The sequence below is a fragment of the Chanos chanos genome, chromosome 1, assembly GCF_902362185.1.
Source record: "Chanos chanos chromosome 1, fChaCha1.1, whole genome shotgun sequence".
Lineage (NCBI taxonomy): Eukaryota > Metazoa > Chordata > Actinopteri > Gonorynchiformes > Chanidae > Chanos > Chanos chanos.
Window position 1 is genome coordinate 40769328 of NC_044495.1, and position 25526 is coordinate 40794853.

General features: G+C 40.7%; 2 protein-coding genes across 2 annotated transcripts in view; one reads left to right on the plus strand and one right to left on the minus strand.

The window, feature by feature from the left end:
- The window catches only part of col11a2 (collagen, type XI, alpha 2), a 45780-nt gene extending 28957 nt beyond the window's left edge, over positions 1-16823 (plus strand). Inside the window, exons 20-65 of the mRNA XM_030789708.1 lie at positions 44-88; positions 320-373; positions 621-665; positions 887-940; positions 1452-1496; positions 1911-1964; positions 2136-2180; positions 2424-2477; positions 2752-2796; positions 3192-3245; positions 3495-3602; positions 3926-3979; positions 4073-4126; positions 4482-4526; positions 4831-4884; positions 5025-5069; positions 5170-5223; positions 5438-5491; positions 6663-6716; positions 6847-7044; positions 7135-7188; positions 8085-8192; positions 8286-8393; positions 8489-8542; positions 8636-8689; positions 8909-9016; positions 9108-9161; positions 9366-9419; positions 10267-10320; positions 10434-10487; positions 10582-10689; positions 10767-10820; positions 11014-11067; positions 11973-12026; positions 12409-12462; positions 12592-12699; positions 13100-13153; positions 13257-13418; positions 13948-14001; positions 14138-14173; positions 14409-14462; positions 14783-15068; positions 15332-15444; positions 15716-15784; positions 16153-16389; positions 16677-16823. Coding sequence (XP_030645568.1) covers positions 44-88; positions 320-373; positions 621-665; positions 887-940; positions 1452-1496; positions 1911-1964; positions 2136-2180; positions 2424-2477; positions 2752-2796; positions 3192-3245; positions 3495-3602; positions 3926-3979; positions 4073-4126; positions 4482-4526; positions 4831-4884; positions 5025-5069; positions 5170-5223; positions 5438-5491; positions 6663-6716; positions 6847-7044; positions 7135-7188; positions 8085-8192; positions 8286-8393; positions 8489-8542; positions 8636-8689; positions 8909-9016; positions 9108-9161; positions 9366-9419; positions 10267-10320; positions 10434-10487; positions 10582-10689; positions 10767-10820; positions 11014-11067; positions 11973-12026; positions 12409-12462; positions 12592-12699; positions 13100-13153; positions 13257-13418; positions 13948-14001; positions 14138-14173; positions 14409-14462; positions 14783-15068; positions 15332-15444; positions 15716-15784; positions 16153-16389; positions 16677-16823 — 3561 coding nt within the window. The remainder of the gene's footprint in view (positions 1-43; positions 89-319; positions 374-620; positions 666-886; positions 941-1451; positions 1497-1910; positions 1965-2135; positions 2181-2423; positions 2478-2751; positions 2797-3191; positions 3246-3494; positions 3603-3925; positions 3980-4072; positions 4127-4481; positions 4527-4830; positions 4885-5024; positions 5070-5169; positions 5224-5437; positions 5492-6662; positions 6717-6846; positions 7045-7134; positions 7189-8084; positions 8193-8285; positions 8394-8488; positions 8543-8635; positions 8690-8908; positions 9017-9107; positions 9162-9365; positions 9420-10266; positions 10321-10433; positions 10488-10581; positions 10690-10766; positions 10821-11013; positions 11068-11972; positions 12027-12408; positions 12463-12591; positions 12700-13099; positions 13154-13256; positions 13419-13947; positions 14002-14137; positions 14174-14408; positions 14463-14782; positions 15069-15331; positions 15445-15715; positions 15785-16152; positions 16390-16676) is intronic.
- Positions 16824-19840: 3017 nt separating this feature from the next.
- hsd17b8 (hydroxysteroid (17-beta) dehydrogenase 8) lies at positions 19841-23363 on the minus strand. The gene is made up of 9 exons (XM_030789915.1): positions 23316-23363; positions 22596-22798; positions 22110-22226; positions 21904-21999; positions 21703-21788; positions 21354-21438; positions 20874-20916; positions 20152-20226; positions 19841-20064 (listed from the first exon to the last, which is right to left on the minus strand). The coding sequence occupies exons 1-9, from the start codon at positions 23359-23361 to the stop codon at positions 20045-20047; spliced, it is 771 nt and encodes a 256-aa protein (XP_030645775.1). The 5' UTR covers positions 23362-23363; the 3' UTR covers positions 19841-20044.
- Between the last annotated feature and the right edge of the window lie 2163 nt (positions 23364-25526).

The following is a 25526-nucleotide window of genomic DNA, read 5'->3' on the forward strand; positions in this document are numbered from 1 at the left end:
AATTCTCCACTCCCTCTCCTTATTTGTCCCTCTCCGTTTCCAGGGAGATGACGGAGATGTCGGGCCCAGGGGACTTCCAGGTGAACCAGTGAGTGCTTTTATTTCAACATTCAAACTGTGATTTACATTTTCCCGAATATCCAAACGTATGTTGATCTGTATATTGATCTCTGTTTCTCTGCATTGTAAAACATTAGCACAGCAGCACGTCCAATGCTGTGTTCTGTCCATGGATGTTATAGGTTTTCCAGTCTTACTGACTGATGAAATGTCCTTGTGTTTGTCTCCGCTGTCTCTGTTTCTCTGTCTTATTACATAGGGACCCCGTGGTTTGCTTGGGCCTAAAGGTCCACCTGGAATTCCTGGACCCCCTGTAAGTAAATGCAGCGATATGTTAACCTGTATTAGAGCTTTAATTGTAATGTAAAAATCGCACAATGTGTTTACGCTTCTGTCATTAATGATCTTGTTATCTCTTGGAGAATGTGTTTCATAAAAACCAAAAGCTCGAGAAAGCAGTGTCAAGCAGACAAGAGACACAGGAGATGGGTTCATGTACTGATGGATGGATGATGTATCTGTAGTGATTACACTGACGATCTATCTCTGTGTGTCTACAGGGCGTGCGGGGAAGTGACGGCCCTCATGGCCCCAAAGGAAACTTGGTCAGTAGCCCTTTGCCTACATTAATCTCTCTCTCTTTCTCTCTCTCTCTCTCTCTCTCTCTCTCTCTCTCTCTCTCTCTCTCTCTTTCTCTAAATGACAGAATGTCTTGCACATTCATGTGCTGCTTAAACAGAAAAGACAGACTCAAACTCCCTCACAAATAGACCTCCCTGTAATTACCCATCTGTCTTTTCTTTTCTTCTGGTCTGTTTTCTAATAGGGTCCCCAAGGAGAGCCTGGCCCCCCAGGACAGCAGGGCACCCCCGGGTCTCAGGTGAGAAGATAAACCTTCAGACTTTGATCAGTTTTTCTTGCTCACTCTTAATTGCCTCAAAACACTTGGTGCCTGGCATGTTAATAGTTTGTTAAAAAAGATAAGCTGTAGAAGACATACTGATAGTAAAGTGACTCAGAACAATCACTGGTGCATTACTGAGTCCAGTGTCAATGAACTGACTTGAGATGTTCCATTCAGTTATTCAGTAGTAACTACCTGAGTCTATTGTAACTTCTTATGAACGTTTTTCTTTCTGATCACATGCCCAGTACTGAAATGATAAAAAAAAAAAAAAAAATAGAAAACCCATTGCCTTACTGCCCATAAGCCAATTCCTGAATTGTCTTTAGACTCAGGTGTCATATCTATATACCAATGCTCCTGTATGATCCTTCACGTTTCAGATAGTGAGGAATGTGTGTGGTGAAGTCTTCTCTCATTCGTACCAACGTGAGTGAAGTGTAAGATGTGTCAGTAGTTGTTAAGGAGTGTTTGGTCTGTATTACAGGGAATGCCTGGGCCTCAGGGACCTATTGGACCTCCAGGAGAGAAAGTGAGTACTTTTTTTCACCTTTTAATCATGCATAACAATCTATACTGAGGTATTTTCTCACACACTGCCACCTAATCTGCCTGTATGAATTTTGCGCCACTTTTTAAATATGCATTATCAGTGTAAGTTAGAGTTTGTGTAGATATGCGTTTGCAAAGATGTGTGTTATTGTAGAATTTTTAAGTACAATATGCAGTGAAGGCATATTTTAAGTTATCATATATTGATCCACATAGGGAAATTATTCTTTCCATTTAACTTATCCTCAATACTTAGGAGCTATAGATAGTATTTATACAGATCACGCTCTATTAACAGTCTGCATTTTCCCTTTTCTTTTTTTCTTTTTAAAGAAACACTTTTCATCAATTGCAGAGTAACATAATGTTTTTTTTTTATTTTGTATGTTGTCAGGGACCTAATGGTAAACCAGGCCTACCAGGAATGCCCGGTGCTGATGGCCCACCTGTGAGTGCCCACTTTACCTGCATGACACAAAATAATAACCCATCCACTGACCTGAGTGTTTATCAGCAAGATGATCCAGTCTAGTGAACATCCATTGTATTTGGAGAATAAGGGTTTAGCATTTAGTGTGTGGTGTTTTTGTGACTTAAAACTGGTGTCTGTGCTCCTCAGGGCCACCCAGGAAAGGAAGGCCCAGCTGGAACCAAGGGAAACCAGGTGAGACTACACAATCACATAATTATATTCTCTCTCCGTCTGTCTGTCTATCTATCTATCTATCTATCTATCTATCTATCTATCTATCTATCTATCTATCTATCTATCTGTCTGTCTGTCTGTCTGTCTGTCTGTCAGTCATAATACATTAAAGCTATTCACCACATATATGTTAGTACTTCTGTGTAAAACTAGACGGTTGAATCGTGTTAATCAAAGTCTTTGTGATTTTTTTTTTCACAGGGTCCAAATGGTCCTCAGGGCTCTATTGGCTATCCTGGCCCTCGTGGCGTTAAGGTAACAATTTATTAACAAACAGATGGTTCTTATTTTTTAAAAAAAAGTGTTAGCCTAACTAAACTCATTTTCTCCAGCTAAAATCAACGATTTGGTAAATATTGGTGTTGCTAATCTGATGGATTAAAACATATCGCTATTATGTGTGAATTTCATAATGTTTCCCACCAACATACACATTTGTCTATCATTCTGTTGGTGTTAAAGAGGTAGATTTGTGTTGTCATCATCATGTTTCTCACTGACTGAGTCATTCCTCCTCTGATGTTCACAGGGAGCTCAGGGTATCCGTGGACTGAGAGGACATAAGGGAGAGAAGGTAAGTGACATGTTTCGCTGGACTCTACATCAGCTTAGATAGTTACCCTGTATGGGTCTGAGAGACACCCAATCACATGCATGTCCTGTGTTCAGACTGTGGGTGAGGCCCATCGTAGGCCTCAGTTCAAAGTGCAGGGATTCACTGCCTGGAAACACAGTCTGAAGTTCTGATTGTAAGAGTCACCCAAAAATAAAACTGTTAAGAAGTTTTGGGGTGAACAGTCTTGTGACTCCTTGAGGTGACTTGAACTGTTTTATAGAAATGTCATGTTGACTAGATGTTACATTTGTGGTGACAAACCTTACCATAATCTCACTAGTTTCTTATTGTTTTGATTTGGTTTGAAAATAATTGTTGTTTATATGAATTCTTTGCTTGTTAACCCTCCCTAGGGTGAAGATGGCTTCCCTGGCATCAAAGGAGACTTTGGCGTGAAGGGAGAAAGAGTGAGTTGATATTTAGTCTCAAAAAGTAAAGTGTTAATATCTACCTATGTTAAATTAACAGAAACTCGACTCAAAGTTTATAATAGCATGCTATAGAACCATAATAATACACTATACCCTATTAAACCATCTTATACATGTATAACCATGCTTTTTTGTCCAAACTTCAGTCTTTTTTTGAGTAATTAATGTTAAATATATTTTAAACTAGTTGATCAGTTCTCATTATTTCTTTGAATACCCTTTCAGGGAGAGGTTGGGGTGCCAGGCCCCAGAGGAGAGGATGGCCCTGAAGGTCCAAAAGGTCGTGTTGGGCCTCCTGGTGAGATTGGACCCCTTGGCTTGGTTGGAGAGAAGGTGAGTGTTTGTGAAAACATACTTTAATATGAGGTAATCCAGGCTGGAACATTGACAATATCCTACATGAGAATGGTGATGTTTCGAAAGCTGTGGGGCTGTGATCAAAAGGATGATCAACTTCATCTGGTATCAACCTGACCTTCAGCCGCCAAGGCACATTCACTTACATCCACGCATTGAAATTTGATCCCCTTAAATTTTCCTGCAGGTGATTTTTGATGTCTTTAATGGTTTGTTTTCTGAACTGTATGATTGGATGTCTTGTTATATCTTTGTGTTGAACATGTAATGACTTCTTCGTGGCAACTTTAAATTCTCAGGGTAAACTTGGTGTTCCTGGATTGCCTGGTTACCCTGGAAGACAAGGACCCAAGGTAGGAAACGCCTTTGGTGATTTTCAGTTTAGTTTTCAGAAAATAAAGACATTTAAAAATGAAAAACTTTCCTAATCCACCTGTTGTTTTCAGGGCTCCCTTGGTTTCCCAGGATTCCCGGGTGCAAACGGCGAGAAAGGTGCAAGGGTAAGAATTTTAACTCTCCAGCAGGAAAATGAAAAAGAACAGTATGTCTCAAGACACAAGATGGAAATTTGTTCTTTTGAGTGTTCAACAGCGAAAATGTTTATCAAACCATTTTTAAAATAAAGAATTTCTTGAATTACATGACTTGAATTCAGTTTAATTTTAGAAAGGTGTTATATGGAAAATATCATTCAGTCCACATGTTCAACAGAGTGTACAGACTCTGTATTTTAATCAAATGAAGAAAACATTTTGTTAATTTTGACATTCATTTCATTTCATGCAACTGCTTTCTTTTTTTTTCTTTTAGAATTTTTCTCTTGAAATTGAAAGCTAACTTCTCTGGTCCTTACAGGGTCTGATAGGAAAGGCTGGGCCGAGAGGACAGAGAGGACCGACTGTAAGGCCTGGGCTTTATTTTATTGAACTCATTTCTGTCATGTACTGGTTATGTATTCTCAGCGTATTCTGTATTAGTGGCTTTCATGCAAATTATGTCTGTTTGACATGTGAGTCTACTATGGTCTTCTTATGGAGTGCTCTATATCCTCATTTACAAGTTTATACTTTCATCTAAATAGTCTTAATGTGTCTATGGTTGGTTTGTACATTAGCTTATGAAATATCAACACTTGACAGTTGTAAGGTCTATAATATCAATTTTTTATATCCAATGAGATTTCGTGTCTCTCTCCCTCTTGTAGGGACCTAGAGGTCAGAGAGGGCCACGTGGTGCCACTGGAAAACCAGGAGCCAAGGTAAGACCATCACAAATTATAGACAATATTTACACTGTGAAGACTTTAACAGTCAAGAAATACAAAGTCATATATTTAACATTGTCACTGTCTGTGATAATCATTTGTTTAATAAATGTTGTCAATGATTTCGATTTCAGGGTTCTTCAGGTAGTGACGGGCCTCCTGGTCCTCCAGGCGAGAGGGTAAGTTATGTATCAAATCATATTTACACATCTTAAACTCATTGAGATTGGTCATAACACACGTTTTCTATCTGTGTGTCTCTATCTATCTATCTATCAGGGACTGCCGGGACCTCAAGGAGCAAATGGTTTCCCTGGGCCCAAGGGACCTCCTGTAAGAGAAAATAAATTTTTATATATGTATAAATCCACTGTTACTGCAACAAACTGTCAGACTATGCAAACAAGTTTGGTAGCTTTAAATGGTAGCTTGGTGGCTTGTTATTAACTGCTCTAGTTTCTTCTCTTCAATGCTATTGTATGATTATGTCTGGGGTTTTGTGGTGCTCTGCATGCTCTCATGTGTCTCTGCTTTCTAATGTCCATAGGGACCACCAGGAAAAGATGGACTCCCTGGACACCCTGGACAGAGAGGAGAAGTCGTGAGTCTTGTTTCCCATCTCATTTTTCAGCGGTTTACGGGGGACTATTCTTATGTTAGCAACCAGACAGTGGGTCCACTTAAGTGTTTCTAAAGCATGGGTAGTGGATCAAATTTGGGGTATACAGAGAACATCGACAGGAAACCACGAAATTTTTGCTGCTGCAGTATTTTAGCTGTTGCAAAACTGTAAGCTGTGCGATGAAACACACTGTCCTAAAATAAATAGAAAATGTTCTACGCTCTATGTGAAGAGTTAAGTGATGGCCAACATATTGTTTGTTCAGCATGGAATTCCATTTCAACCTCAAGTTTTCTTCCTGACCATCTCTAATGCTTTAAACCAAACACATCAGTAACAGTGAAGGTCTTAACACATCTGCAAAGCTCCACAGTCAGGTGATACTCAAAAATGTGACAGTTATAGGGAGGACACTGAATAAATCATTATGGCCAGAGACCAAATGAGTTAGCAAACTGTTTTTGAAGTGTTTTGAAGCTACTGAGGCATGCACCCTTGACAAGACTAAAGCAGCAAAATTTACAGTTCACATCAAGTTTTCATCATTCTCCTGACTTGGACTATAACTCATAACAGTGCACAAATGATGCATTGTTTGCATAATCAGTTACATGTTGAAATTTGGAATATGTTTTAATGGTTTGAAATTGACATATGTTTAAGAGATGTGTAAAGTGTGTAAAATATATACTATAGTGTTACATTGATCATTATTATTTAGATATGTTAGTATCAAATTACCCATTGGTAATTAATCAAGGAAAATGTGTATATCCTTCATAGATAAAGTGTCTTGTAAGTAAACAGAGGATCAATGAACAAATTTATTGGAAAATAAAAATTTGGTCATATTACAAAATAGCAGAATTACAAAAAATGTAATGCCTTTACATGAAACATCTTGTTTTGTTAAGAAAAAAAACACTTACCAAAATAAAATGAAACCATATACCACTTGATTGCTCCTATTCAGCATTTTTTGGACAGTGTAAATATTGGAATAAACAAATTTCATTGCATTTGCTCCTTTCCACCCACATGTTTGAAAAGCCAGGGTCAGCCGTATTGATTGTCCTTAAATAGAAGTTTGAGGCAGTTCTTTTGGATGTCTCACACAGATACAGGTTTAATTGTGTTTTCTCTTTCACAGGGATTTCAAGGAAAGACTGGGCCTCCAGGACCACCAGGAGTTGTTGGTCCCCAGGTAAAGTAGTTAGTTATCGAAACTAATTACTCATTTTTTTAACTTTATATAAAAACAGTGTTCTTTTCTTTTTTTTAGACTGTTGAAGGTAGGTAACTTCTGTCCTACATTCTGACTTTTTTATGTTCAGGGTCCCTCAGGAGAGACCGGCCCTATGGGTGAACGTGGTCACCCCGGACCTCCAGGACCTCCCGGTGAGCAAGGCCTTCCTGGAGCCTCAGGGAAAGAGGGAACCAAGGGAGACCCTGGCCCTCCAGGTGGCCCAGGCAAAGATGGACCTCCTGGGCTGAGGGGCTTCCCTGGAGAGAGAGGACTTCCAGGAACTCCAGTAAGGAGACTAACCACTGACCATTGTCACATTCTTTATCCTTTATTGTAGATCTCAGTGGAAACACCTGATTTTGTTTGTGCTCTTCAGGGTGGCGGTGGACTGAAAGGCAACGAAGGCCCCGCTGGACCTCCTGGACCTGCTGTGAGTCTTTTGCATTATGATGAAAGGTCTCAGACCGTAGATGACTTTGAGAAAATCAGCTATTGCCTTAAGGATTTGCCAGAATTGTCCCCTGATTTACTTTATGTAACTGTCCAACAAAAAAGGGTTTGCGTTTCATTTGTAGCACACACTGAAGGAAATACAATAACTACATGTACAAAATAATCTAACTAATTAGAGGCTTGGCTACCTAATTAGTAGTATTTATTTAGCATAGCATTTCCAGTGCCATGTTGTTTTGTTTGTCTGTTGAGTGGTGTCTGGGGATTTGGTTATTTTGGCATAACATGCATCAAGGATATCACAACATGCACAAAGCATTTGGAGCTGTTGAATTCTAATGCCTTGTAGATGAATACTGTAATATCCATCTTTACTGACTATCAACCTTGTGAGTGCTGTTTCTCAGTAAATACTGTTTGACATTGCAGATTCTGCACAAGTGTTTGAAATCTTACAACAGAATGTCATTTAATTTTATGTGCAAACTTGCAGATCAGCTCTTGAAGAACAAACTCACTTATCTGATTATTATATGGATATTTACATTTAGTTAATTTAAATTTATATTTGTATTATGTTTAGCCTCTGTATTCTTTGTAAGTGTTGGTAGTGTTAACCCTAAGAATATACCTGAGGTAAGAATATACCTAGAATAGATACAACAAAGCTTCAGGTGGACTCAGTTTTTAACACTAATATATATCATTGTATCCAAATACAGGTTAGTTTCATTGTTCGGTATTCAGAAATAAATTCAGTTAACTTCATGTCGTCATTTCAATTCTAAATTCAAACAAGTTCATAAGTTGCTGGGAAATCATATGGTTCATAATTCCATTTTTAAGGATAACTCATACTTGCGTCTTGTTTAGGGATCCCCTGGTGAGAGAGGATCTGCTGGTACCGCTGGCCCAATTGGACCCCCAGGAAGACCTGGACCCCAAGGGCCCCCTGGAGCTGCAGGAGAGAAAGGAGTGCCTGTAAGCACGACCCTCAGTTTTCTCCTCTCAAAACATACAGTTAAATGTTTTATATTATGGACCTTAACACCACATCTTTGTTTTTTCTCTCAGGGTGAGAAAGGTCCTATTGGCCCAGCTGGACGCGATGGTGTTCAAGGTCCAGTCGGTCTTCCAGGCCCTGCTGGACCCCCAGGTGTTCCTGGAGAGGACGGTGACAAGGCCAGTAATATTCTTCATCAAACTTTTTTTGTACAGGTACTTGTATACGATTGTCTTGTGGGTAAAAACTGTTTCTTGTCATTGTTTGGAAACAGGGTGAGGTTGGAGAGCACGGACAGAAAGGATCAAAGGGTGCTAAAGGAGAACACGTGAGTGAATATTCCCAGGAAACCCGCTGAGTTTGAGAAGAAGTGTCAGATTCTTTCAAGGTTGTTGATTGTTGCTGTCTGTATTTTTGATAGGGTCCCCCTGGTCCACCTGGGCCAATCGGTCCTGTCGGTCAACCTGGTGCCGCTGTGAGTAAAAATAATTCAGCTAAATTATCCTCTGTTTTTATTGTGCCTGCTTATTTAGAAACATCTCACACACTAACCAAAAGGAATTCAAAGCTTGAACAGCATATACTTTTTTGTTGAGGATTAATGTCTGTGGAGTCTTTCTCCGACATTATACTTAAAAGTTCATGTTTCTTCAGTCATCCCTATCCAGCCCTCTCTTTTCTTTCCTTTTACCAGGGTGCTGATGGTGAAACTGGTGCTAGGGGTCAACAGGGGCCCTTCGGAGCCAAAGGAGATGAAGGTACCAGAGGTTTCCCTGGGCCACCAGGTCCCATTGGACTGCAGGTATCAACCATCAGCATCTCATTCAGTCAATGCAGTGTGCATTTAAACAGAACTGTTTCATGGCTGACCATGTTTTATATGTGTTGTCAAGGGCTTGCCAGGTCCAGCTGGTGAGAAAGGAGAGACTGGAGATGTTGGTCCAATGGTGAGGTTCTGCGTCTTTACTATGGAATTCATACTTTTATGTTTGTTGCAATGGTGGGGAAATAGTGTTGTAAGACCTTGCTAAGTGATTGCTTGTTGTAGTAATCGGTGTAATAACGATACTGGTGACTATTACAACATCCATAGCATAGCTATATACAAATTATATTGTCTGTCTGTGATCTCCTCTTCTCTATTTTCCCAGGGTCCTCCTGGTCCACCAGGGCCCCGAGGCCCAGCTGGACCCAACGGTGCTGATGTGAGTAGCATTTCATTTCAAATTATGAAAATGATGTTTATTTATGATTAATCTTCATAATGAACCGTTCAGCTCCTGTATCTGTCATAAAGCTATAGCAATGACCATGTGAATGTCTGGTCACAGTTTGCTGTGTGCAGGGGCTGTGCTTAGTTGAAAATTTTGATATTGAATCAGACCGTGGATAATTCCTCAAACTGACTGGGGAGAATTTGTTTAATGTTCACTGAATTAAATTCACTTACCTCAAATTTGAATTCAGATTCTGTAACCTAACGGGTATGGCCATTTCAATTTAGAATAAGCCCATGAATTAAATGGGAATAAAATCCAGAATTCTACATGCACTGTAAATTTGTGTGCAGGTAATGCTGGAGTAAGGTAATCTCTCTTTGCCAACTTTCCATCTTTATGAATTTTGACCATTGTAATATCACAGCACTTTGCAGTTTGTTTATCATGGAAATTCATATTGTGATAACATGAACAATCTGATACACTGTGAAGCCCTAAACCTAATTTTTGCTGTCATCTTACTGTGCATTCTTTGTAACAACGTGTAGCACGTTTCACACATTTTAAGGCCAATTTGTAGGGTATTGGGTCTTCTTTCTAAATTATAGCAAGGTAAAGCAACAATTTAGAATGTGACAGTTATAGCTATTATTAGACATTATAGCACATAGTACATGTAGTGTGACAGATGTCCCAAGCACATTTATTTGATATTTCATCCTGTAAGAAGCTGAAATTAGGCCTCTTCTGTCAACGGACCTGATGGTGGTCACACGAAACGGATTCCCCCATTGTAGTTTTAATACTGACTCTTATGTTTATTTCTCATCAGGGTCCTCAAGGACCTCCTGGAGGTCTGGGTAATCCTGGTCCCATTGGAGAGAAGGTGAAAATCATTTTGATTTGTGATTATTTTTGGTCTAATTATAAAGTGATGTGTTAATTGCTACATAGCTAATGAAATGACAGTCTGAGCTCACAGTAAATCTGAACTGACAGGGAGAGCCTGGAGAATCTGGACCACCTGGAGTTGGAGGAGAACCAGGAAAGAAGGTGGATGTGCAGTGACTCTCATTTACATATTTCCCTGTTATACACTTACTGACTGACTGACATTTGACTCGTCACCTGTTTTATGTAATGTCAGGGTCCCAGAGGAGAGCGTGGAGAGAAGGGAGAAGCAGGACAACCAGGCACCCCTGGACCTCCTGGTGGAAAGGGACCCCCTGGAGATGATGGGCCCAAAGGAAATCCTGTATGTAAAGACCTGATGTAACAAAATCAATAACTAGAATCTTCTTGACTCTCTGACCATGTGCCTCTCTTTTCAAGGGACCAGTTGGCTTCCCTGGTGATCCTGGTCCTCCTGGTGAAGTTGGTCCAAGAGTGAGTAGATGTCATCTTTTGAATAGTGGCAAATCCACAATCTGCCTGTTTTTTAAACACACATCCTATTGATAAGACTATGGTGAAATTGCTTGAAAAGGTGTAAAAGTCAGTGGACTTCATTCATAAAAGGTGTAACATTCAACTGTTTTACATCTGCCAAAGACTTGAATAACTTCTTCTCATTATTCAGGGTCAAGACGGTGCAAAGGGAGAGAGAGGAGAAGATGGCGAACAAGGAGAAGCAGTGAGTGGTCATTCTGTCATTCTAATTCTGATTATCTGTAAATTTCCTTTCAGTTTTGTCTTTGCCTTACTTTAGGGGAACAACACAAAGGAAGGGATAATGAGAGATAAGCCATCCATGAGCGCTAAAAGAATGCTCAGTCTCACTGAAATAACTGAAGACGTTGACTCCCAGAGTATCACTTCCTCTTTTAAGAATCTTAGAAGGTTCTTTTTCCTACTTACCATGCTACTTCTGGATGATCCTAGTATGAAATGGAGGAAATGAAGTTGTACATAGTTCTCCTGATCTTTTCTTCTGATGTAAGTCTTGGGAGGCCAAAGATTCAGCATGTGTTAACTCTGGGAGCAGGCACTGGCATATGACATGCCTATGCAACCACCCCAAGGGGTCCCTTCACCAAACGTCTAGACACAACTCTTGCTTTTTTAATTAAAAAAAAAAATAAATAAGTGAATAATTTTGCCACAGTAATTTGTGCATTTTATAAACAAAAAAGTGAAAAATACAACCATATGTTGCACTGTGGGATGTGACACAAAGTTGGCGGGCGAGAGCACTTTTTACACAAGTGCAATATTAACGCTTGATGTATCTGTAGCAGAAGGCTACTCAAGCTTGGCAGTGGCAATGAGAGAGGGAATATAGCTAAGTGACACTCAGAAATGCAGCACTGAACTATTGTCATAGGCTGTAGCCAAACTCCCAAAGATACGGACTTTGTTTGAAACACCACACAAATAGAATGGTGTGGTAATGACAAAGCCTTAGTGCTCCAAATCTTGTGCTACACTGGTTGGAATAGGGATGCTCTTACTACAAAATGAAGGAAACTGCTCTCCGAATCTAGCCCTCCTAAAACAAAGGAAAGTGATTTGATATTTCCAATGGTCTGTCACCCATAGGGTTCTCCTGGACCTACTGGTGAGAATGGGCCACCTGGACCCCCTGGGAAGAGAGTAAGATCAAATTTTATAATTGTTTCATACCATACCAATTGTTTGTTCACTCTTGCTTTTGGTGATCCTGAGAGCAGTATTGTAGTATAATAATATAACTTGTAGGATAGTAGCATATTAGTATAGCTTAATGATACCTCACCTCAAGACCTTTCACCTTCACAGTGTTCACAACAGAAAGTGAAAATTTTGAGGAAGAGTTCAGTGTTTGGTGCAAATCTCTGTATTTTGAAAAGCTCAGTCAAGTTTAAAACATTAACCCACTGGCTGAAAATGCAAAAATGACAGAAGCTGATATGCATAGTTAGCCTTACATTGTTGAATGCTTTCACTTGTGAAATAAGAAACTTTCTCTAAAAATGTCCGATCTCTTGTATCCCAGGGTCCTGCCGGAACAAGAGGACCAGAGGGACGACAAGGAGAGAAGGGCACCAAGGTAAGAGAGCACATAAAATTTGCCAGATCAGGACAATATTGGAAACTTTGACTGGACATTGCATGGGTGCTTTCTCTACATCTGTAAAACTGATATCCAGTGGGCACTGCTTCCTCTCTTTTCCCTCAGGGAGATCCAGGGGCTACTGGTCCTCCCGGGAAGACAGGCCCTGTTGGACCTCAGGGTCAACCAGGAAAACCAGGAACGGAGGGTCTGAGAGGTCTTCCTGGATCAGTGGTAAGATGCCACAGAATGACATTGGTTTATTCCTGCGCTTCTCATAGTTGCTCTTCAGTATAGCAGAACTCACTGAATTTCTTGATTTATTAGGATCTTTAAGTTGGCTTTCTTCATGTTCTAAAGCTTATACATTATACGCTGGTTTCAGTTATTGTCCACCATATATAAACCCCTGTGGATTTCAATCTCAGTGCCAACTTCAACCCTGCATTACCTTGACTGACTGAACCTGTTAGGGCTTGATTAATGGACAAGTTCAATCCAGTGCAATAGTTTAGGATTAAAGAAAGACTGAAACAGTGTTATAAGGTAGTCCGATCTGGGTCAAATGTGTTTTATAAATACGTAAATACCTCTCTCTCTCCTCTCGTTCTCCTTCTTTCTTTTTGTTCCTTAGGGTGAGCAAGGTGCTCCTGGCCCTTCTGGTCAGAAAGGACCTCCAGGACCTGTGGTAAGACACTAGCAATTATAACACTCATGTAGTGTTAATGTGTATGCACACATCGGTTCCTGTTGATACTGAGTGTCCTTTTTATCCTGTCTGTGTCCATCAGGGTCCTCCAGGTTTGCCTGGGTTGCGTGGAGATCCTGGTGCTAAGGGAGAGAAGGGTCACCCAGGAATGATCGGTCTGATTGGCCCCCCCGGAGAGCAGGGAGAGAAAGGAGACAGAGGACTCCCCGGGCCTCAGGGAGGCAATGGACCCAAAGGAGAGCCTGTGAGTGACAAAGCTCAAACCTCTCCAGCTCAGACACACTCTCTTATGCTTGGCACTCCTGTTAACATGTAGCTTGTCCTTCCTGAGGCTTCTCTCTTCCACATGTAGCTTCTCAGATACATTACACCGTCACACACTGAGTACTCCACTTCCACAGGATCTCTCCACGATCTTTTATGTGTATACAAATATATATGGAAATGTACACCACAAGCGTGTGCATGTGTGCGTGTGTTTCATATATGTGTTTATGTAGGGTTTTTTATTTAAATATGTATATGAGTCTATATTAACTGATATTTCAGATATATAGCCCTGTGTATCTCTAGATGTGTAATGGGTTAAGCTGTATATGAGTTTTATGTGTATATTTATATTTGTGTGTGTATGTTAGAAGTGCATATGTGTATGCATTATGTATATATATCTAAATGCATACAAATTGTATAGATATATACTTAATACTGCATTTATGTATATAATTGTGTGTCTATGTGTTTTATATGGTCCATGCTGTGGCGTGTTTTAGGGTATGCCTGGTGGAACTGGACCCCTTGGCCCTGCTGGTCCTGCTGGTTTGCCTGTGAGTTTTGTTTTTTCTCCCAACTCTAAATGTTATGCTTCCTGTCATCTGTACCATGTTATTCTCTGATTAGGATGTTTTCATTACTGAAGACCTAAAAGTAGTCATGTTCATGTATTTTCATGTGTCTCCATAGGGTCCAAGAGGTGTCAAAGGAGCCAAAGGTGCTACTGTGAGTATCACATTCTGTCTTTTCATATAAACTCTTATCACATACTGCTTCATGAAAAAAAATCCATGCATTTATATATAGCTTTCTTTGGTAGTGATTTTGCTGTTGGATGATTTACATTCATCCAAACATCTGCGTGTGGTGTATTGTATAAATAAAAGGTGACAATGTCATGCGGAATACTGAGTTCTGCTTGTTCTATTCTAGAATTTGATGTATGTTCTCTGTGTTACAGGGTGCAGCTGGTCCTAAGGGAGAGAAGGGTGTACAAGGACCCCCAGGTCCTCCTGTAAGTAAAGTTCATATTACACTGGAACCAGGCAGAACAGTGCTGCATTGTTTACATATTTAATGATATAGATGTCCCTGTTTTTATATCATATCTGCCACTCCTATTGAAACATGTCAGTTGCATAACAGTAATCTGTTGGACCTGAAAAATGTTATAAACATGCACACCAGTCAAATGGAGTGAAAAAGAATATATTTTTACTCACTACTCTCAACTCTCCACTAAAATTGACAAACAACTCGCTGTTTGCCAACTCTGTGCCAATTATGTCAATTCTAAGTCAGTTACAACCGCTGACATTCTTCTTCCCCCTTCAGGGACCCCCTGGTGATGTGATCCAGCCATTGCCCATACAGATCCCCAAGAAGTCAAAACGCTCCATTGACGCTAGCAAGCTTCTGTCCGAGACAGACACAGAAGACGCCCAGGCCGACACCGCGGGCACCGAGTTCCTGACAGGAAATGAGGGCATGGAAGAGATCTTCGGCTCACTCGATTCGCTGCGACAGGAGATCGAGAGCATACGCTTCCCTCTAGGAACTCAGGTCAGCCCTGCCCGAACCTGCAAAGACCTTCAGCTCAGCCAGCCAGAGTACAAGGATGGTAAGGCTGCCATCTGAACATGACACAGAAATCATAAACACAAATTAAAATTAAATAATTAAAAAAAGGTTATATATATTCTTCCCAGGTTACACCCCATGCTAGTAGTTAGTTATCAGATCATGATCAACATTAACCTGTTATGAACACCTGAAAATCACATGCATGTGCGCTAAAAACTCAGCTGTCCCTGATGCCTGTTTCTCTGTCTGTCTGTGTCTGTCTGTCTGTCTCTCTCTCTGTCTGTCTGTCTGCCTGTTCAGGGGAGTACTGGATCGACCCCAACCAGGGCTGTGCACGTGACTCCTTCAAAGTTTACTGTAATTTCACCGCAGGTGGAGAAACCTGTCTGTACCCCAGCAAGGCTGTGGAGAACGTAAGTCCTGGCAAAGAACCCAGCATTGGCTGTGAACTCCGGGCTTCAGTTAGACTGTTAATTTTGAATTTCTCCTAGAGTCTGTTTTGGCAGCATGTGTCTGTTTCATTTAAACTCAAAACACAACAATGCTTGGCTGACTTGATTGCCGGCTGAAATTGTTTATCGGTCCAGACTGTTGTACCAGAATTAAGTAGTTGATTGGTTAAACCCCAGAAAATGTCTAGTGAAAAACTCCAACTAATTCCTTATGTCTTGAACTCTCTCCTAGGTCCCGATAGACTCTTGGTCCAAGGAAACCCCAGGCTCCTGGTATAGTAAGTTTGCTGGAGGCAGCAAGGTGGGTGTGTCATCTGCAATATAGTTTTTCCTTGTCAGATCAATATAGTCATTAATCTGTTATTGTGATGTTATCCTTAAGCTTCGTAATATCTCTCGTGTATCAGAAAGACAGCAGCTGAGAATAGAAACACTGGTCCCAGTTGCTACAGGTGTCGTTACAAAGCGACTTTAGTCTGCTGAAAACTCGTAGTAATGGTTAGGACCATGAGTTTCCTTGTGATGAAATTCATGGTTTCTGTTTGGATACGATTGAAATCCAGATCTCTAAATATGCCTCTAATAGTACACCCATTTCCTGTTGTGATTTCTTTCTCTCTCTACCCCCCCCCCCCCCCCCACCTGTCTGTCTGTCTGTCTGTCTCTCAGTTCTCATATGTGGATTCTGAAGGCAGGCCAGTAGGTGTGGTCCAACTGGGCTTCCTGCGGTTGCTTAGTGTCCAAGCCAGGCAGAACCTCACCTACCATTGCCACCGCTCAGTGGCCTGGGCTGACCGCACTGCCGGGAATGCTCACCAGAGGGCGCTGCATTTCCAGGGTGCCAACGATGAGGAGCTCAGCTACGAGACCAGCCCCTACATCAAAGCCCTTGAAGATGGCTGCTCTGTAAGTCACAAAACTCTGACACAAACAGCAGCGGAAAGGTACCATAACTAACATGATATACAGAGAAAAAAGGGAGAATGGGCTTTGGATAGACTTTTATTACTAAACACACAACTGGTTGGTTTTACAGCTGCTTTTTTACAACTCAGTTTACACTACAATGCATACTCTTTTGAGGATTTTGATATATTTTAACTTAATTATTTATGAATAGAAGATTAAGAATTTTGTGTCTAAATGTAACCATCTGTAAGTCTGAAGGTCTGTCTCTCTTTCTCCCTCTGCAGTATCGTAAAGGTTATGACAGGACAGTGCTAGAGGTGAACTCGCCACAGGTGGAACATCTCCCTCTGCTGGACATTAAGATCTCAGACTTTGGGGAAAAGAATCAGAAATTTGGCTTTGAAGTGGGACCTGTCTGTTTCCTGGGCTAAAAACACATGGAGAACAAGAGGAACACAAACACAGACACACACACACCAACACACACACACAGCCATGCACTTCAAAACTTACACTAATACAGCCACATAGTCGTGTTCCAATATAGTTGCTCAGTGACACTTTATAAGTAAAAAACAAACAAATAAATGTGGAATACACACACACACACACACATACACATACACACATGCTGTTGTAAAACAGCCCTGCACTCACTCAAGTATATGCCCAGGGAAAACACCTCCCGATAACCGATGGATGACCCATGAGAAGACAAGAGCAGAGCCGAACACTGATGCTCTAGCAAAGCAGGAGAAAGAGAGAGGGAGAGAAAGAAAGAAAGAAAGAAAGAAAGAAAGAAAGGAGACAGAGAGAGAAATGATGACTGACCTGCGATATCCATGTGAATAGAGGAGTGTTCTAAAACGGCAACACCTGTCGTTTTTATGACCAGCACCAAATTCCCCCGACTCTCCCCTCGGTTTTGGAACACCCTCTCGTCCCCTCTCCCTTTCCCGCTGTTTCACCCTCTCTACCTCTGAGCCTCAGCCCTCTGTAGTCTTCACAAAGTCCATCCTTCTCCTGTACCTCACTCCTTGTCCACCCAACCATAGCAGAAATGCTATTGAAAAAGGAGGATGGTTTTGTCAACCATAAATGATGTTTCAAATATAACCAAAAAAAACCCCCAAAAACCCCATTATCTGAGAAACAGAAGCTAAGTAGCATGTAAAGACCTGTCAGTTTGAATAATTGCTGTTGGAATCTTCTGTTCAACAAACACTCACAGAGTATAGCAAACATATTTTGTATTAGTGCAAATGTCAAAACTTGCCAGAACAAAGCCAGCTGAGGCCATATTAGGGCCGTGTGTCTGGTTTGAGGAGGATCCAGTCCCAGGCTGTGAATCTAACCAACGTTTTACCATCTCCGTACTGTAATAAAATTATACCAGCAATGTTTTCTGTACTGTATGGCTATTTCTTCAAGTGATGTTGCATGCCATGAAACCATAGGGCAACATTGCTTGATCGTAACAACATTAAACCAAAGCCATTGTCCGTGTTAAGCTGTAATGAACTTGATTTCTTTTGTATGTATTATCGACTGATAAAAGATTGCCAGTGTTTTGGGCCACATTCCAGACAGTATTTATGAATAAGGGAGTTACTACCAATCTCTAGTGTAAATAAATCAGCCCAGCATCTTCATCTCTGTATGAAGCATGTGAGGAGAGAAATGTGTTAATGTGCTTTAGATGGGAGTTCATTCTCCCTTTTCCAAAGGGGAAAGCACACAGTCAGAAACTGTGTTTGCTCGGTGCTAGTTTAATCAGCCTATCAGTATTGGTGCTGAAATCTTTCTTTTTTTCCACATGTTATTACCGTCCGTCTGTATTCCACAGTGTTCAGACTGGAATTGTGCATTCAAAACCATTTGTACAGAAATAATGATATTCTATTGTATTTATTTTGACAGAAACTGAAAGAACAGAGTGCTTTCCAAAGAAAACAAACAAAGCCTACAGTCCAAAATAAATGTGGTTTTCATCTGTATTTATTTGCTGTAGTTTTCACTTGTTGGACACAAATTAAATATACACATTACCAAAAAAAAAAAAAAAGCAAGCTAACCTGCCTTCTCTCTCCAGTACACGGTACATTAGCCTCCAGACATAGTTTTTGACTTGTAGTCAATGGTGCTGGTCTTCACTTAGTTTAAGTGTTAATCATCACCTGACCATAATAAGTGCTATTTAGAATGAGGAGGCTCTTTCTGGCCAACTCAGAGGACAAGTTGTGTTCTGAGGTGTGTGTTTGGCAAAAAAATGAGGGTACAAAACTAACAGAGCAAACCAAACAAACATGGGGGGGACCAAGAATCCCCCCAACTGTTCCATTGCAGCGGGGAGGGGAGAGTACACGGGAGGGAGAGAAATTTTCTTGTCCACCTGAGAGGCAAAAAAATAAAATTAAATTACTAAAGCATTGTTTATAACTGATATATGACGGTGGGAAAATATGTTTTTTAGTTTCACTTTTTTTGTTGTTATTTTATTTTCAGTCTCTCTTCTGGAGTTTGGGAAAGGAAAATAATCAAAACAAAAAAAAGAGAGAGAAAAGAAAACGAAACAAAAACTAGCTTGTGAATAATAAAAACTGTCTATGTGGTTTTTGCAAAAACATAGAATCTTACCAGGGAGTTTTTGGGGGATTTTTATATGAAAGACAAATATCTGTTTTAACAAAAATATGGTGCTGAGAAAAGTATAAAGTATTATTTTATAATGTGTGTAAGTAATTTTTTTTAAAAATTCTGTGTCTGTAATATATCATCTTTTATAAAACAGCAGCTTGACTCCATTGTTTTTCTTTTTCCTGGTCTCGTGCTTTCTGTTGTCCTGAGCTCTTTTTTCATTGGCAGGTTTGGGATGCACGTTACAGTTGGCTAACAAGGCTTGTGATTGGATTTCCAGTGTTTGTCCAGAGAGTGTAGTGAAAGTGCATCACATCCTTCACAGTTTGCCATTTTATGTTCCTCCTCTGGCATGAAAACACCCTCATCTTTCCTCTACAACCTTAACAGAACCACAGACTTGCTCTCCATGGACAGCCATTCATTTTCACATGCCTCTTCCTGCTCATTCAGCTCTCTCACTTTCCAAACTCTACCTTTTGTTTTTCCAAATGCTTTTGAAATTGGTTTCGATGTTGTCTTATTTTTCTGTTTTCCTCATTGGCTGTTTTTGACTCCTCAGTGTTTCTTGTTTAGTTCCCCATTAAACCACACAGACGCATTTTCTCAAACTGCATTTTTACACGTCTTTGAATGTATGTATGTATGTATGTGTGTGTGTGTGTTCAGTCTTACCTTCCCTCAAATATTTTGCATGTATATACACATCTTAATGTATTATGTGCTTTGTAAGATAACATTAAGCACAATCTTAATAGCATTTTAAAACTGTTTTAAAATTTATTGTGGATTTAGTGTTACTTTTGGGTAATTATTATTTACACAAAACACATTTCTGAAACACTTTGACAAAAGACATGGATATATGTATCTCATGTACAGATTTTATACATTTTTACATAACAAAATTAACATAAATCAATATGAAAAATACTCTGTTAATGTACAAAAGAGAAGGCACATTGACTTTGAACTTTTACTTCATTGGGCATCACTGGAATGATGGACAGTTCTCTCAGCCAATGAAAAGGCCACCTAGATTAAAAAGCATTCAGATAAAACAGTTTAAATAACTTTTTGGTCACTTAAATCAGACAGCTACTGCATTATGAGTTTCATCACCTGCTACTTCAATGCTGACTCCTGTAATGTAGCGACTGTCATCAGAGGCAAGAAAAGCACACACATCAGCTACTTCTGCAAAGAGAAAGAGAGAGAGAGAGAGAGAGAGAGAGAGAGAGAGAGAGAGAGAGAGAGAGAGAGAGAGAGAGAGAGAAAGAAACAGTGTGTGAGAAAGGGAGAGAACTGACACAAAAGAAAAGAAAACTGGATTCCTGATACCAGTAATCACTGCATGACTGATTTGATTATACAGGTGTTTGGTCATATAGGTATTACTGATCAAATCTACTCAGTAACATACAGGAAATGTGCAATTAAAAATGGTTACTTCTTGGGGTCACATATAATATTCATGACTTTCACTTTGAAGAATAAATTTTGAAAAAGATGCATAGGACAGGGGAACTTTCAGCTTTAACAACACAACCGTGACAACCGAGAAGGAAATCACAATGACAGTACACAGTGTTCAAGAGACAGAGCTAAGCCTTGACTCTGACTGGATAGACTAGATCAGGGGTGTCAAAATCCAGTACTGGAGGGCGGGGTACTGCGGGGTTTCCTTCTGGAAAACAGGTAGACGAGCCAATCAGAGAACATATGTAATTGATTGACTGGAAAAGCAGCAGAACCTTCTCTCCCCAGGACTGGATTTTGAAACCAGTGGATTAGGTGAAAGCTGTGCTTTCTGTCAATCATGTCCACTCTCAGACTAGACTCACCAGCAGGCTCTCCCATCCTGCCCAGTGGAACCATGGAGGTAAGCTGCTCATTAAGCACAGAACACAGAGAGTGCATACATCATATAATATATAATACAATAGTATAATACACCGACCCCATCAGAAGAATCAAGGACAATGGACACGCTGTTCTGTTCACTGATTGGCTTAAGGCTTCACACATTCCTGTCTGTCACTCAGATTCTGTACAGCCTCTCCAGCAAAGCCAGTGTAGCTTCATCTGCCTTTACAATTTGATGAAAATCATGTGTTTGTTGTAAAATGTTTATCCTTTCTGAAAATCCTTTTTTACCTGCTTATCTGATGTGCTTATGTTTGGTTGCTTTGTAATATCTTTAATAAGTTTATTATTATTATTACTATTATTATTATTATTGTTATTGTTGTTATTATTACTATAAGTAGACCAAAAAGGAGAAGTGGAAAAGTTTTGTGCTCAGGATGCACGCTCTGTCCTACCTTACTGATCACTTTCTCTGGCACTTTGTCTGTCATTGGTGTAGTAATAAACCCAGGCAGGATGCAGTTACACCGAATCCCATACCTAAAAACAAACAGAATGAGTGAAACCTGAAAACACATTCACAGGAGACATGCAGGAGACAGGCCAAGCCACCATTTTTTCAAAAGCTCAGTAATGTAGTGTGTATGTCACTAATGCATTAGAATCAAGTCACTGAACAAATGTCTCCTCTTCGACATGCACTTCAAGTTCAAGCTAAAGTTTATTTGTATAGTAATTTACCACTAAAAAAATGTCTCAAAGCAGCTTTACAGGGATCAGTGTCTGTTCTTCTTCTTTGTTTACCTGCTAAGCTCCTTGGCTGCCGTTCTAGTGAGTCCCTCCACTCCGGCTTTAGAGGCAGAGTAATTTGCTTGGCCAAGATTCCCTACCTGATGACAGACAGGAATACAGTTATGAACAACCAGAGACAGTTGAAACACAGAGACAGCAGAAACACAGAGATAGCTTAAACATACAGATAGGTGACACACAGTCTTCACAGACCTTGCCCACAATACTGCCAACAGTGATGATAGAACCCTTGGAAGCACCCGCGGCAACCAGCGCCTTGGAGACAGCCTGAGTGAGGAGGAAAGTACCCTAGAGAAGTGGACAGAGATGAGAGGTAGTCATAGAGAGGATGTTTATTTATTTGTTTTCTTACCTTGTTTACTACATCTAGTGAAGAAAACAGTGTGGTTTGACAATACCTTGAGGTTGACCTGAATGACCTTGTCAAAGTCTTCCTCTTCCATTTTGAGCAGGAACTCGTCCTGAGTTATCCCAGCTGCACTGACACACACTGAGGGAGGCTGGAAGTACTGGCACTGATATAGTGAAGACCAAACAAAAATCAGTCCGCCAGACTGGAGTGAGCCAAACAACATGTTCTCAGTCACCTGACTACAGCATCTTTTAAGACCCTGCTGATATGTACGTGCTTTGACATAAAATCATGGCATAAAACTAAAAAAATAAAAAAAGTGTGTTCCCGTAGGTCACTAAGGAATACTCTGCTAGCATCTTAATTCCTTTAAAAGAAAGGTCATGGGACACATTAATAAAGAATCAAAAATATTTTGGGAAAAAACCTGTGAGTTGGCTTCATGACAGTTTCAGTATTCATGATCTGATATGAGCTGAACCAACTCTGGGTACAATGCCACATTTCTTAGAACAGTAGGAACTGGTCAAACCTGGATAATGGTCACCAGCTTCTCCACACTCTCCCTCGATGAAACGTCCACTGTCACTGCCATGTGCTCCTGACCTTTACTGTGACGTGACAGTGTCTCCAGGGTCTGACTGGCCGATTCTTCATTGCGATCAGCAACGACCACCGATGCTCCCTCAGAGGCCAGTCTCTGGCACACCGCCCTCCCAATCCCACTACCCCCACCTGGGCAAAGCAGACAAGATAATCGGAGTCCATGTTTTAGCTTTACGCCAATGGAAAGTGTTAGAGAAATACAGCCATGACTGTGGCTATGGTAACTTTCAAGGGTATGTGACTAGATAACGTTAAACTTCATGGCAAAGACTCGGAGCTGATCTGACAATATTCTGTCCTCTTTGATAGACCCAATAAAAAGAAGACTTGATTATCCTTGTGTGTTTAAAACTACGAATATTACTTTTGCACCCGATAATGCCTAAAACTTAAAACCTGGAACTTAGAAACAGAATAGTTTCAGTTGCAAACCCAGAAGTCATAACACGATCGTGTTAAAAAAATTCGCTCTGGGATGACCGCAGCTCAATAGCTGACTTCAATCACTGAAAACACAAAATAATGAAACAAAAAAACAATTAGCGCCTGAACTGAAGAGTTGGACCGCCTGAACTGAGGAGTTGGACAAACCATAAACACAAATAGAACGCAGACAAGAGCTGTGTTTATGCAAAACGTCTCTCACCTGACACCACTGCCAACCTTGACAAAAGTCTTGTGGGCGCCGCCATGATTGATTCCGTTCAGAGGGTCGTGCTCCATATAACCAGCAGGTGGCGACAAATGTGGTGAATGTGGAGCTGTATGTGGAGAAGTCGGTGTACCAGTAAATAAAAGTAAAATTAAAAATGCCTATGTATGTATTTATTTGTTTGTTTCTTTGCTTGCTTGCACTTTTCCTTGTCCGACGTTCAAGGAAAAAGCAATAGAGATCGACACTCACTCACTATCTAAGCCGCTTATCCTGATTAGGGTCGCGGGGGTGCTGGAGCCTATTCCAGCGCTCATAGGGCGAAAGGCGGGGAAACACCCTGGAACAGATCTTCATCGGCGATACTACATAGCGTTTTCGTGCTGGGGCCATCTCACGCGCAATGCAAGGATGTATTTTGTCAGCTGGAGAGGAGTGGCTAACTTACGTACGTCTTTGTTTTAACTTCATTATCACAGTTAATTGAGCTACTCAAGGGCTTGTCGATTAATTGATCAGTGGAATCAAGTGTGTCAGTCCCGAGTTAAAACAAAGACATGCAGGACAGTGGCCCCCCAGGACTGGAGTTGAGAATCGCTGATATACAGCGTAGTAATTCAGTGCCTCTTTAGCAATAAATAAATAAAATAAATAATATGGTTTTCAAACCGTCACCATGCTCTTAATTACTATGCAGAAGGGAAACCCATTAAACATAACTGACATGTTAATTACTCATGCAAACTTGTGCCCTAACTTTTCAAACAGGGTAACAGCCTGTTCTACAGTTTTAAGTGTTCCTTTCTGAAATTAAATGTATTTTCCACAAGCAATTACTCAGCCTTTTCAGTGTTCACACAAAATGGACCCAGTGAAAAGACATTTGTTATGCAGTGTAACAGCTATAATTTCAAATGAGAAAAAGTAAAATACAGCTTCATACAATTCTGTCAGGAACTGGAGGAGAGGCTGGATTCAATCCAGAAAAAGTTAATTTAAACAGTTCAAACCAGAGGGATGCAGAGGTCAGGTAAGGTATGGCATAGGATGGCAAGGCTTCAGGACACACAGCAGGATTACGGGTCACAGGGTACATACTGGTATAACAAGGTTTCTTACAGAGCTTTTGCAATGATAGACAAGTAGGGTCAGCTCCACACAAAGGACATGGGGCAAAACCACGGGCAAAGGCATCTGGAAAAGGGGGGAATATCAGCAGATCCCTCCCCTAAGGTGGGCCACTTTGACTGTTTGCTTGATTTTTCAGGGACTTTACAAGAGTATTGGAGAGAGGGAGAGGGATGGTGATGGAGAGGGGGAAGGTGTTGCTCCTGAGGGTAGTGAGCCCAATCATCCTGATCCAAAGCTCATTCAGATACAAGCAGTGGGTAACAGGGTCCTAACCTTTCAGCAGAAATGGTTTGAATTGTACCCATGGCTTCATTACAGTCCAAATTTGAAGGAGGGGTTTATGTTTTCATTGTGTGAGAGTACGCACTGACCATATGTCCATTTATGTGGAAAAGCTGATCCTGCCTTTATATCCACTGGTTTCACAAAACTGGAAGAAGGCTCTAGAAAAATTTGCATTGCCTGAGAGGTCTGTAGTCCATAGCCATGCTGCAGCAGTCACTTTACAGCAACAGCCAGTGGATGCTCTATTGTCTACAGTAAGGGCCAGGGAGCAAAAAGCCAACAGGCACTGTTTTAACCATGTTGTCAGCTCCATTAAGTACTTAGCAAGGGCTTGCTTTGCGTGGTGGTGAAACAGATGGTGGTGACCTATTCCAACTAATTAGGAACAAAGCAGAGAGTGACCCCATCCTTGAGAACTGGCTCAAAAAAGGAAAAAAGAGTATTTTAGTCCAGACATCCAAAATGAAATCCTGTCCGTGATGAGTCACTCCCTGCTTTGAAACATTGCCGACACCATTAGAGCTCTTCCTGTCCTGCAGCTCGTTATAACTGTCAATGGAACACAGGACATTTCAGGCACTGAGCAGGAGTCTATACATCTGCACTATGTGGACAATGGTCTGGTTCCACAGATGTTTGTGGGCCTGTATCAAACTGGTGACACCACAAGGAGGGTTCTTTCCAACATTGCCTTAGATGCTCTGACACGCCTTAATCTACCACTGACATGCTTAAGAGGGTAAACATATGATGGCACTGCTAACATGTCAAGGAAACTCAATGGGACAC

Bases quoted from the DNA above. Each gene is read 5' to 3' on its own strand.
- hsd17b8 (XM_030789915.1), bottom strand. From the start codon at position 23,361: ATGGCGGCGCCCACAAGACTTTTGTCAAGGTTGGCAGTGGTGTCAG. The intron at 22,227-22,595 runs GTTTGACCAGTT...TCACTATATCAG, and splicing joins AGCTGGTGACCATTATCCAG to TGCCAGTACTTCCAGCCTCC. The intron at 20,227-20,873 runs GTGAGTCTAGTC...TTCTCTTTGCAG, and splicing joins CAGGATGGGAGAGCCTGCTG to AAGTAGCTGATGTGTGTGCT.